Here is a 12548-nt window from a genome sequence, read left to right as displayed (position 1 = left end):
GGGCGCGGTGGGGGAGGCACTGCGGTGTGGTGGGGGGCGGCCCGAGGGGCTGGAACCATCCTAGTTGTTTTTAAAAGATCTTTCTTTTCTTTTTCTTTTTTTAAACCTTTTTTCTTGTTGCAATGGCATCTTCAAGATGTGAATCTCTGTCTTCACTTTTACTCAAACGGTTTTACAGCCTTGTCCTTGAAATTTTAAGCTCTTCTATATTTCTTTGACTCTTGTTTATGCTGCCTACTTCTTTCCTATATTGCTCATTTGAGGATTCCATTGTTTGTCTAATCCCTATTTTTTTTAAATTAATGTCTTCTTGAGAAGCTGTTATTAATTCTTTTACTTCAGAGATTATTTCTGATCTGATTTCCTCTATAGGTTTCTGGGTTTGATTCTTTACTTCGGATGCTATTAATTCAGAGATTTCTGATTTTTTCAGAGGTTATTTCTGATCTGAATTCCTGTGTTCCTTTCTGCAGTTGTTTCTTTACTTCAGACACTATTAATTCTGACATTTCAACTATGCCTTCCCAATTTCTTTTCTGCTAGTTTCTTCTACTCTTTTTCTGGGTGGGCTCAGGGCCTGTGATTGCACTTTGCTCCTTCTCTTTGTCATTTTGTTTAGTACTGTTCTCTGAACTTTGGCATTGAGATTTTGTGCTGTTATAACCTTAGAACCTACTGAAATTTGGGTGCAGATCTATGAAGTTTGAATTCCTCCAGTTTTGCCTGGCTTAGCTCTGGCTGCTGTGCTCAGCTTCTTTCTGCTGCTTCCCTTGGAACTGAACCTTTTGTACTCTTCTTCCAAGATGTTCTGTTTTTGGATTAGCTGGGTGGTTCTGGCCCCTAGCCTCTCTGCAGGGACTTCAGTCACAGTTTCTCCCAGACCTATATACAAGCCTTTGCTGGGTCTGGCATGGTCCAGAGAGTGCGCTGGAAGTTTTTACTCACAATCTGGGCCTGGTCTGGGTCCTGAGGTGTCCAGCATGCACAGGGAATCATGGAAGCTGTCCCCCACAGTAGCCAGGCCTGGACTTGGGCTGTCTGGAAGGGTCCTCAGAATGCTGTGGAAGTTCTTACTCATGCACTGGGCCTGGGCTAGATCTGCAGTGTCAAGCAGGCTCAGGGGTGTGTGGAAGCTCTCCCACACACTTTCTGGGCCTGGGCTTGGGCTGGGTGTGGAGAGGGCCAGAGAGTGGAATAAGTTCTCACTGACAAGCCAGGCCTGGGCTGGATCTGGAAGTGTGGAGGGGTCCAAGACCTCAGCGGAAGTTCTCATGCACATGCCGGGCCTGTGCTGGGTCTGGAAGAGTGAAGAGGATTTCAGAACAAGGAAAGATATTCTTTTCTCCTGGAGAGGAATAAACATTGTGAAAACGGACATAATCTGAAATTTTTATATAGATTGAATGCAGTGTCAATGGCCATTTCTTTAGTATACCTCACAGGTCTGGAGAAAACATTCCTATAACTTAGCTGGAACCAGAAGAGAGATATAGAATAGCAAAAGCAATCCTTGGCAAGAAAGAAAAAGCTGGAAGCATTATAATCCACAACTTAAAATTATACTATGAAACTATTGTGATTTTATCAACACTGTACTGGCAAAAAGAAAGCAGACCTGAGGATCAATGGAACAGATTGGAACATGCAGGTAGAACTACAAACCCACTCAGTTACCTTTTCTTTGACAAAGGTGCCAAACATGTTCATTGGAAAAAAAGCTAGCATCTTTAATACATGGTGGTCTACATACTGGCATTTCACATGCCAAAGGCAAATGTTAGATCCATGTATATCACCATATACCAAGCTATAGTTAAAATAGATGGAAGATTTAAATATTATCACACAAATATGAAATCTGGAGGAAAACAGGTATAAATCCTAACAATAGAGGGGTAGGTAGAGAGTTCATGAACAAAAATCAAACTACAGGGGAAATATTTTAAAGAATTGACAACTGAGATCTCATCTTTTGGGAAAGTTCCTGCACATCAAAAGAAATTGCTAACAGAGTAAAAAACAAATACAACAACTGGCAAAAAATTGTATGTGACTATCCTTGTGACAAAAGACTTTTATCTAGAACATATAAAGAAGTAAAAAATTAGGCTCCTTAAATTCAAAGATTCAGTACAAAGTTTGCATCTGAGATGAATACACATGACTACAAATGGAAAATAAATACATGAAAAAGTGTTCAACATCATTGGTCATTTGAGAAATGCAAATTGAAACAACACTGACGTTACACATGACCAGAGAAAGAATGCCTCTTATCAAAATGTCAGCCAATAACAAGTACTGGAGGGGATATGTGAAAAAGGACCCTTCTCCTCTGTTGGTGGGAGTGCAGACTAGTACAACCACCATATCAATTGATGTGGAAATTTCTCCAGGAACTAGGATTGGAAGTTCATTCAATGCATCTATTCCCCTCCTGAGTATGTTTCCAAACGAACTGAAAACATCATACCACAGTAATATATGTGCATCCATGTTTATAGCAGCACAATTTGTCATATATAAATCTTTGAAATAACCGAAATGCCTATCAAGTGAGGAATGGATAAAGATGTGCTAATTTTACACAATGGAGTATTACTCAGTTATCAGATAAGATAAATTTGAGGTTTTTATCGGTAAATGGATGGAAATAGACAATATAATATTAAGTGAAATGAATCAGTCTCACATGTGCAAGCATTGTACTGTCTTGCTAGTGTAAGAACCTCAAAGAGTAAGTTAAATGTGAAATGTGCAACAGCTACTGTGAATAGGAGACTGGGAATAAAGCTCAGTGTGTTAAGTGCCTGCCTGCAAGATAAAAGTCCTGAGTTCCATGCCCGCTATTGCAGAAAAAATAAAAAAAGTTAAAAAAAGATACTGTGAAAGGGAAAGAATGGCTTTAGGGTTTGAGATATTGAGATGAGGAGAGTTTCAGGAGAGGGAGGGAGGGGTAAAAATGAATATCTATCTATCTATCTATCTATCTATCTATCTATCTATCTATCTATCTATCTATCTGCAGGATGATTGGATAATTGTACTGTTGTTTTCTGATGGTCTATGGAAGGAAGTAGTTAATAATTAAGTTTTTTTCTCATCCTAATTTCTCATAAAGTTCTTTTTTTAACAATTGTGCATACTTATATCTGGTAATTTAAACAACTCACTAGAAGAGAACACGATGTAATACAAAGAATACTGTTGAATTCATATTTTATTTTTTTTGTTTAGTGAAATTCTGTACCCTTTAAAATTTTTCTTATCATTTTGGGTTACCTTTAAAAATAAAAATATGTAAGAAATAATCACTTTCTAAGAGGATGTGTATTAGAGATCAGTTGAAGGACCTAAAACTGTTTTGATTAAATAGTAGTACAAATAGCGATTCTTTTCTTCTTTTTTTAAAAAAATATTTTTAATTAACTTTATTGAAAATCAATAATTACATATCATATTAAAATTGTAGACAAATATTGAAATGTGAAAGATATAAGATGTAGAAAACAAATAGCGATTTTGGAACGAGTGTTGTTTTAAATTTTTAAAGAATAAGATGTTGCAGTAGTGAGATAGCTCAGGGGACTAAAGAGTTGACATAGGCAAGGTTAGGCAAGCACAGGGGCTGAGACTATGCCCAGCACCACATTCCCTACCAGCTCTGCCCCCAATTTGGCTTGAGCCTGCCATAGTGGGGGTGTATTGGTGCGTGCCTGTAATCCCAACACTGTGGAGGCTGAAAGCAGGATCCACATGAGTCTGAGCTGTGTAGTGAGACCCTGAAACCACCAAAAAAATTAAAAGGAAAAGAATAAAGGTTGATCAGCATAAAATTTCCAACGCTGCATCTTCAGTTTCTAAACATTTTCAATCCTTCCAATGCTTTCTATATTTATTGGATGTTCCTTCTTTTTCCTGATTTGTTCATCCTTACATTTTGATGTTGCTCTGGGATTCCTTATTTTTATGCTGGTATATGGATAACTTTGATATGTCATTTATTTAGGTAACTTGGTACCAATCCATGTGCTACATAACAATCATTCCATAGATAATATGTTTTTGTGCTTGTCACAGACATTTGAATTAATATTATTCTTTCTATCTCTTGATATTTCCAAATTCATAAGACAAAATCTGCTCCCCAGGTCAGTCATGATGGTATTGTTAATAGGTCCTCACAGGACAAGTTGATAAAGCAACAGTTTTTGGACAATTGTAAGGATAACAATCTCCTTCATAAGAAATCCACATCTAAGTTCTCATTATGTGTAATGATATTTTAAAACTTATACCAATACTACTTTATTTACACTTAGTTTCCTATTATATGAACATAGGGGAAGACCACATGCACTCAGCTTACAAGTTGTATTGTGATAGGCTGGAAAATAATCACAGATTGAGATTTTTCAATGAAGAACTCTCTGCTTTCTATGCAGGCTTAAGTCCAACAGCTACCAGAATTTCCTAGCCTTCATTTTTGCCATTGAAGAGATTAATAGCAACCCTCATCTTTTACCCAACATAACTTTGGGATATGAGTTCCATAATTTCCTTCACAGTCATTGGAGAATGTTGGAGAGTTCTCTTATTTTGCTCATAAGACAAGATGGGATCCCCAATTATACATGCTGGGGGAAAAGCAAGTCTGTAGCAGTGTTAACTGAATCATCACAGTCAACTTCTGCTCAAAGTGGAGCCTTGCTGGAACTCTACAAATTTCCACAGGTGAGGCAGAATGTTGAAAAATGAAAATATTTTTTGTTAGTGTCATTCCCATTGGACATCAGAGTGAGAGAAGACTGTGTTATTTGTGTTTGAAAGAGTATAACCTCAAAGCATAAGCACTTATTTACTTAATGAGTTGCTCACAATTACTTATTCTGCATGGAAGAGGAGAAAAGCAAAGATTTCTCAAAGTCTAAGACTCACCAGTTATCTTCTGAATAAAGTCTTAGGAAGGTGATTAGAATTATGAAATGAAGTATCTCTTGCAATCATCTTAAGCTACTACTTAGCAAATATCAGGTGTGAGATGGTGGCATATGTGAAGTTTCTTTTTCATATTGCTTCCAATTTTATGTCTTTTAGGTTTCCTTTGGTTCTTATGATCCTATGCTGAAAGACAATGGCCAATTTCCTTCTCTCTACCAGGTTTCCCAAAAGGACACATCTCTGGCCCTTGGCATGGTTTCCTTGATGCTTCATTTCAGCTGGACTTGGGTAGGACTTGTCATCACAGAAGGTCATAAAGGTCATCGATTTCTCTCAGATGTCCATGCAGAAATGGACAGAAACAGAGTCTGTGTAGCATTTGTGAAAATGCTCCCATCTCCTCTTGCATCATATATGCCAAGTACACATGAACACATTGTCCTAAGTGGGGAAACATCACTGGTCAATGTGGTTGTAATTTACTATGACATTGATGGTCTGAATGATTTATACTATGTTATAGAGCCATATATAGCCACATGGAGAGTCTGGATCACAAATTCACAATGGCACGCTGACATGGCTGGGAAAAATTTTATACTTGACTCATTCCATGGTGCTCTGATTTTTTCAAGCCATCATGAAGAGATTTCAGGTTTCAAAAATTTTGTCCAGGCAGTTAATCCTTTCAAGTACCCAGAGGACACTTACCTCACTACCTACTGGTTCCATAATTTCCATTGTTCATTCTCTGATTCTGATTGCACATTGAAGAGCTGTCCACCTAATGCCTCTTTGGCATGGTTGCCTTTGAATCATTTTGACATGGCCATGAAGGATGTGAGTTACAATATATACAACGCTGTGTATGCGGTGGCCCATGCTCTGCATGAGATGATTTTTCAACCAGGAGAAAAGTCTTCAGTGAGAAATAAAGAGTCAATGATGTTTTTTCCCTGGCAGGTAATGTTTCTTTTACTGAATGGCACATAGACATCCATCAATGTCCATTTCTTATATTATACCACACATCCTCTATCCATGAAGCTTAGACTATTTATTCAAAAACTAAAAACATCTTTGTAGCAGCACATTGCTAAGGAAGTAAATCTTGATCTTGATAAAAGTAACTACCAGGCAATCACTGGCAAGGCACAAATATAAGAGAAGTTCATTGCTTTGGTATTATAGATTCAAAAGTCTTGCCCACGAACTGGTTGATTAAAAAATTTATACATTTCATGGAGGGGATAGAAAGGTAGTTCATATTTTGGCCCTATCCCTTTAAGGTCAATGAGGACTCAGGACAGAAGAGAACCTATGTTGTTACATCCTGTAACTCAGCGGTGTCCCAAATTTTCTGATCAAGGTGATTATGGGAACACAGAGAATTAGTGATTAATGATGTATAGTGTGCCTGAGAAGGGCCACCTAGAGAGAAAGCATTTTCAGAGGTTTCACAGAGAGGAAATTGATCAAGTGATGGCTGTGACTCATCCAGATGGCTGACACTGACAAAAGATCTCCAAGCTGCTCTACCTGGTTTCAGAGTAAATCCTGAGTGGATTTGATAGGAAAGGTACATTATTATTTATATAGGTCTCGTGTTAACTTGGTCTTAACCATCCAGCAGAAAAGTATAACGATGAGGTATAAAAAGTAATGCCACATTAATATACTGAGCTATAAAAGGCTCAAGTCAACAACTTCTGACATTGTCAGTTCTGCTGGTAATCCACTACTATTATGAACTGTTGGACTATATTGGGTTATTTTGCTGAATTCAAGTAGTTATAATATTTGAACTGGCGTCAAGCATGAAAAGGTCCTTTGAATACTTCTTCAAAAATATCTTCTGTAACGGCAATGGAACACCCATCTCTGAAAAAACAAAAGAAAATGGGTTGTTTTAATTAAGGAACCTTTTTTTGTTGAAAAAAATATGTATGTACAAGGTAGTTAGGAATGATGTGCAGCTATTTTCTCTTAGTTCAAAGAGAAGAGAGCTTTGCACTAATATTGTTTAGACAAGATATCATGTTTTCATCTTTTCCTCTGAATAAATATTATGAAGACAATAATGTACAATGTATGAAATATTGTAACTGTCCTACTAGCCTGTTTTGAAACTGTTTCGTTGCTGTTTTATTTTCTCATTAAAATGAATGAAAATGAAAAAAATTAAAGTTTTTTCCTTTTCAAGGATTTCTTTTTTTTCAATTGGAAAGTTTCCCTTTTTTTGATTTTGATTATTTTAAATTGTTTTATTGGTTTTATTGCTTTTTTTTTTTTTTTTTGCATTTTCTTTCATTTTGGTTAGGCTTCTTTCCCGTAGATGCTCTTGGAGATTTTAGAGCAAAATGGATGTTGGAAGCTTTGATTTTACAGTGTTATTTTGTCCAAGCAATTTGTACAGTGTTTGTTTAAGTGAGGCTATATTGAAAATCTTCTCCTAAAGTTAATGTGTTAAAGAAATATATCAATGTGTTATTCCTCAGTAGGATGTTATTTAGGGCAGTATATTAGATACCATGTTAAAGTAGCTATATTAGTAAGTATTTAATTTAGCTTTATGAATTCATTCTTTATTCATGTATTTTTTTCTCAAACATGGACCATGGTTCACCATATACTCATTTTATTTTAGTTGCACCCATTTCTGAAAAATATTCAGTTTAAGAATCCTGCTGGAGACCAAGTGAATTTGGATGATAGATTGAAAATGGATGCAGAGTATGACATTTTCAACTTTTGGAACTTTCCAGAAGGCCTTAGACTAAAGGTCAATGTAGGAGTATTTTCCTCCCATGTTCCACTTGTCCAACAATTGTCTATATCTGAGGATATGCTAGAATGGGCCATGGCAGCTACACAGGTATATTCAACCTAATCATATTACACTTTGTCCTAATCAGCATATTGTTGAAGTTAAAGGCCATGAAATGGCCACATGGAATTTGAAGAACTCAATTTTCAATCTGAAAAAAAATTCCCTTTTTCCAATTTTGTGATGAACAGAAAGGAATATATACAATTAATCTATTTTTGTAAATATTTACGTGACTCTTTATTTTTTATTTTTTAAAGTTTTTAACTAATTTTAATGAGAAAGAAATAGCAATGAGATGGTTAGTAAGACAGTTACAATGATTAATACATTGTGTATGGTCTTTGTAGTAGGTATTCACAGTTCAAGATGCATGCATGATCTCTTGTCTAAATATTAGTATAAATCTTTCATCTCATTGAACTAAGAGAAATTGGCTGTAATTCATCCAGATGGCTGATGCTCTATATGGTTTCAGGGCAAATCTTGAAGTTATTTGACTGGCCTTGTCAGATACAAAAGCAACATTTTTAGTTATATAGGTCTTTTTTTAATTTGATCTTAACCATCCAGCAGAAAATTACAGCCATAAGGTAAAAAAAGTAATGCCATATTAATATGCTGAGCTGTAAAAGGTTCAAGTGAGCAACTTTGACAATTGCCAGCTCTACTGATAACCCACAACTATTATGGAGTATTGAATTATATTGGGTTATTTTTCTGACTTCAAGTTCCGTGGCTTCAATCATGAAAATGTCCTTTAAAGAATTCTCCAAATACAGCTTCTTGGTGCATCTGGGGCATCCTACATTTAGGACTTCTCTTTGCACAACTGAGGCTGCCCATGGTGGCTCTGCAGCTGTCATCATGCCACAGAATGAAGATATTGAATTACACCGTAAAAGCTATGGGTACTGCTTGGATTACTATGAGAAAAAGAGAAAGAAGGAAATTCGAGAGACTCATGAATGTTCAAAAAAGGCAAAAAAAGGCAAAAAAAAAAAAAGATTGCTCTGAAGGCTAAGCTATATCACAAATGGCATCATGCAGAGAAAATACAAATGAAGAAGACTATCAAGATGCATGAAAAGTGAAACATCAAACAGAAGAATGATGAAAAGACTCCACAAGGAGCATTACCTGCCTACCTGCTGGATAGAGAAGGATAAGCTAGTGCAAACGACTTTCCAACATGATTAAACAAAAACAAAAAGAGAAGGTGGGAAAATGGGAAGTTCCTCTGCCCAATGTTCATGCCCAAGGAGAAATGGAAGTATTAAAAGTTATTTGAACTTGAAAGAGAAAAAAGAAGGCATGGAAGAGGATGGTCACTAATGTCCTCTTTGTTGGAAGTGACTTTACAAGAAAACAACCTATATATGAAAGACTCATTAGGGTTTTTTTTTAAATAAAAGATTCATGTAACACATCCTGAACTGAAAGCCACTTTTTGCCTGCTAATACTTGGTGTGAAAAATAATCCTTCATTGCCACTGTATACACCTTTGGATGTTATTACCAAAGGAATAATGATTGAGGTGAATGTGAGCAAATTGGGACTTGTGACACAACGAGGCAAGGTTATTTGGGATAAATATGCCCAGGCAACCAACAATGTTGAAAATGCATCAGTGCAGTCTTACTCGTTTGACATATGTTTCATACAGTAACTTCTTCTTCTTCTTTTTTTTTAACAAATAAAATGAAGTTAAATTTATTGTTAAAATTAAGGGCTCACTCATACTTCATTGTTATTGCAAGAAGGTTTTTCATTTATTAAATTGCAGCATTAGGAAATATTCAGATATAATGATAAATACTATTAGAGTTTAGAGGTTCTAGCATGGGGTTCTGAACAATGTAGATTGTGAGCCCTGCAGCCATCACACAATCTTTATTTACTGATGGGTGAAGGGGTTGTGGAACAATCCCAGGCACAGAGATTGTTGCAGTATCAGAAACTTCCAATACTCTGTGGCTACTTTCAAATTCTGTTTGTCATCTCAGTTCAGGTCTTAAAAAAAACTGTGTTGATATGAGACAGGATGCTCCTTAGAACAGTGGCTTTGGCCTATTTTGCGTCACAAACTGAGAATATGAGGAGCTGAGAAACTCTTTACAGAATGTGTGGATAGTTAGAGTGCGCTGGAAGAAAAGCTGCAAAAGGAATTGCCAAGCATGCTTAGCAGAAGTTAAAAAAGGAGACACAAAGAGTGGAGCTATTTTACTTGACATATCACAGAGAGGAAGACAATCTTACCTGTTAAATACTGCAGAGTTTTCCTGAAAAACTATAACACAACTTAACTAGCTGCTTAAAAATCCAAAGAATGCAGCATATGCAGCACTATATATGCTTACTACACAGTAAAGGCAGCACCTAAAGTCATGAAAAATATTATTTTAATAACATTAAATTGTCAGGCTGGTAATTCTATCAGCTCTGCCTCAATATCTTCAACTAAAAATGACAAATTTACAGATATAATGAGTTGATACAGTAACTTTTTACACTTCTTGAAGACTACAGACCAATCAGGAAAACCATAACCTGAATACTGCTGAACAGCTCTCCTTACTACATTCATCAATAAAACTATTTATTAAATTATAAGAGCATTAAAGTAGCCAAGTTTCACAAATTGGTCTTTTATTATGGGTGTGGTAAGGGCTTATGTATTAGTGAAATTGAACCATTTGAAAAAGTAAACATAAGTCTTTGCATTAAAAAGTGGGTACTCAGCAACACAGATCTCTCATTCCTAAAAAGCTACAAGCATTTAAAGTCAGTGCAAACTTAATTTAGGCATTTAGGGGCAGGAAATCTGCTGAAGCTATTTTACCTGATCATTTTGCATTAGTCCTAAAAAAGTAATGTTTAAGTTTATTCTCAATATACTCTATCTATAATACTTTAAGAATGTATAAGAATAAATTTCTAATACATTAGAAATTTATTTAGATAATACCAACTTGGTTGCACTTTTGCCCTGAACAGAAACTTTATTTGTAGTTAAATAATATAAGAAGGTTATATGTTGGGTGTGCATCTCAAGTTTTGTGATTTGAATTCAATGATCATGGATTGAAAAAACAAACAAACAAATACAGCTTCTCTAACAGGAATGGAACACCTATCTCTGACAAAACAAAAAAGGGGGATATAAATGAAAGATCATTTTGTAGTGAATATATATATATCAGTTAGGATGGATGTCTCTTATTCTTATTGAGATAAGCCATTTAACTATTTAATAAAATTTATGTGTTTACTCAAGCTTAGTTTATTTTGCTATTATCAAGGAGTATTATTTTAATATATCCCAAAATATATTTTTCTCCTAGACTCCCCACTCTGTGTGCAGTGAAAGTTGTAATTCTGGATTTAGGAAGACTCCTCAGGAGGGAAAGCCTGCCTGTTGTTTTGATTGTACGCCTTGTTCAGAAAATGAGGTTGCCAATGACACTGGTAAGAGCGTGTCTTATGAACAAATACTCTTTATTCCTTTAGTTTGTCTTACTAATTACTTTAACCATTGAAACACTGCCATTTGTCCTTTAAACTATACACTTTCATTCATTTGTCTTTTTTCTGTTTTTGGAGAGTGCTTGGGAATTAATTGAGAGGTTCTCTACCACTGAGTTTCATGATCAGTCATTTCTGTTTTGGCATTTTGAGACAGAAACACATAAGATACTCAGACTGAACTAAATTTGTGATTGTCCTTGTGAACTGGTTGATTAGCTAGGTTTACAGCTATGAGTCTCTATGCATGGCCACATTGATTAATATTTGTGGACCCATTAAGGCCTTGTTTTTCAGACAAAACAAAACCCATTGCCACTAGTCAATGGTTTCTGTTTCATCTCTGTCATAAAGATTAACATAAAATATTATTGAAGAACAACACTTTCCATTCATTCAAAATAAAGTTAGTTTAGAATGTAGACAATGCTTTTCAATGTCCCCATTTTCAAGTGTATTTTTGCTTTGTGCAAAGGAGTACCTCAGGGTTATAATACAAAATCTTTGTTTCATATAGTATAGAACATGTTTACAGTATGGTAAACATGGAATGCAGGAATGTTTCAACATAGGCAAATCCATAAATGTAATATACCACATCAATAGAACCGAGAACAATTCCACATGATCATCTCAATACAGGCAGAAAAATCTTTGGATAAAGTCCAATACTCATTCATGGTAAAATACTACAAAGAATTGTAATGTGTGGCCTATATATCAAACTGATAAAAGCCACCTATGAGAAATCAACAGCCAACATCGTACAAAAACTGAAGGCTGGGGCTGGCAAGATAGCTCAGTAGTCTAAGCACTGAAGCAAGTGCAAAGACCTGATTTGAACACTGGTACTGCATGCTTTGCCAGTATGAGCTGTGTAGTGAGACCCTACATCAAATAAATCAATAATCAAATGATTTGGGCCAGCCAGAAAGCTCAGTGAACTAAAACACCTGCTTAGGCAGAGTTCAGCGACTCGAATCTGATCCCTGACATGCTTTACCAGTCCTGCCTCTGGGTGCAATGAGATGGTGGTTGAGACTGGGAATGGTGGCATGCACCTGTAATCCTAGCTCTTGGGAGGCTGAACATAGGCAGATCACTATGAATACTATCTACATAGTGAGAACCCTGTACTAAATTAAAAAAAAAAAACAACAGCCTAAGTTGTATGGTAATAACAATAAGCTTGTCTTCTGGATGGTTAACAACCTAAGTTTGCAGACCAAAATTAGAGAAAAAAGAGGGCCTCAA

The 12548-nt window shown here is 35.9% G+C and overlaps 1 protein-coding gene across 1 annotated transcript in view; it reads left to right on the top strand.

Moving 5' to 3' along the window:
• The first annotated feature begins 2079 nt into the window (after positions 1-2079).
• LOC101569206 (vomeronasal type-2 receptor 116-like) overlaps positions 2080-12548 on the top strand; it is a 16973-nt gene continuing 6504 nt past the window's right edge. Inside the window, exons 1-5 of the mRNA XM_004646955.2 lie at positions 2080-2096; positions 4461-4734; positions 5098-5904; positions 7589-7816; positions 11114-11237. Coding sequence (XP_004647012.2) covers positions 4579-4734; positions 5098-5904; positions 7589-7816; positions 11114-11237 — 1315 coding nt within the window. The 5' untranslated portion in view covers positions 2080-2096; positions 4461-4578. The remainder of the gene's footprint in view (positions 2097-4460; positions 4735-5097; positions 5905-7588; positions 7817-11113; positions 11238-12548) is intronic.

The sequence above is a fragment of the Octodon degus genome, unplaced genomic scaffold (assembly GCF_000260255.1).
Source record: "Octodon degus isolate 3935 unplaced genomic scaffold, OctDeg1.0 scaffold00284, whole genome shotgun sequence".
Lineage (NCBI taxonomy): Eukaryota > Metazoa > Chordata > Mammalia > Rodentia > Octodontidae > Octodon > Octodon degus.
This window is presented reverse-complemented; position numbering and strand designations above follow the sequence as displayed.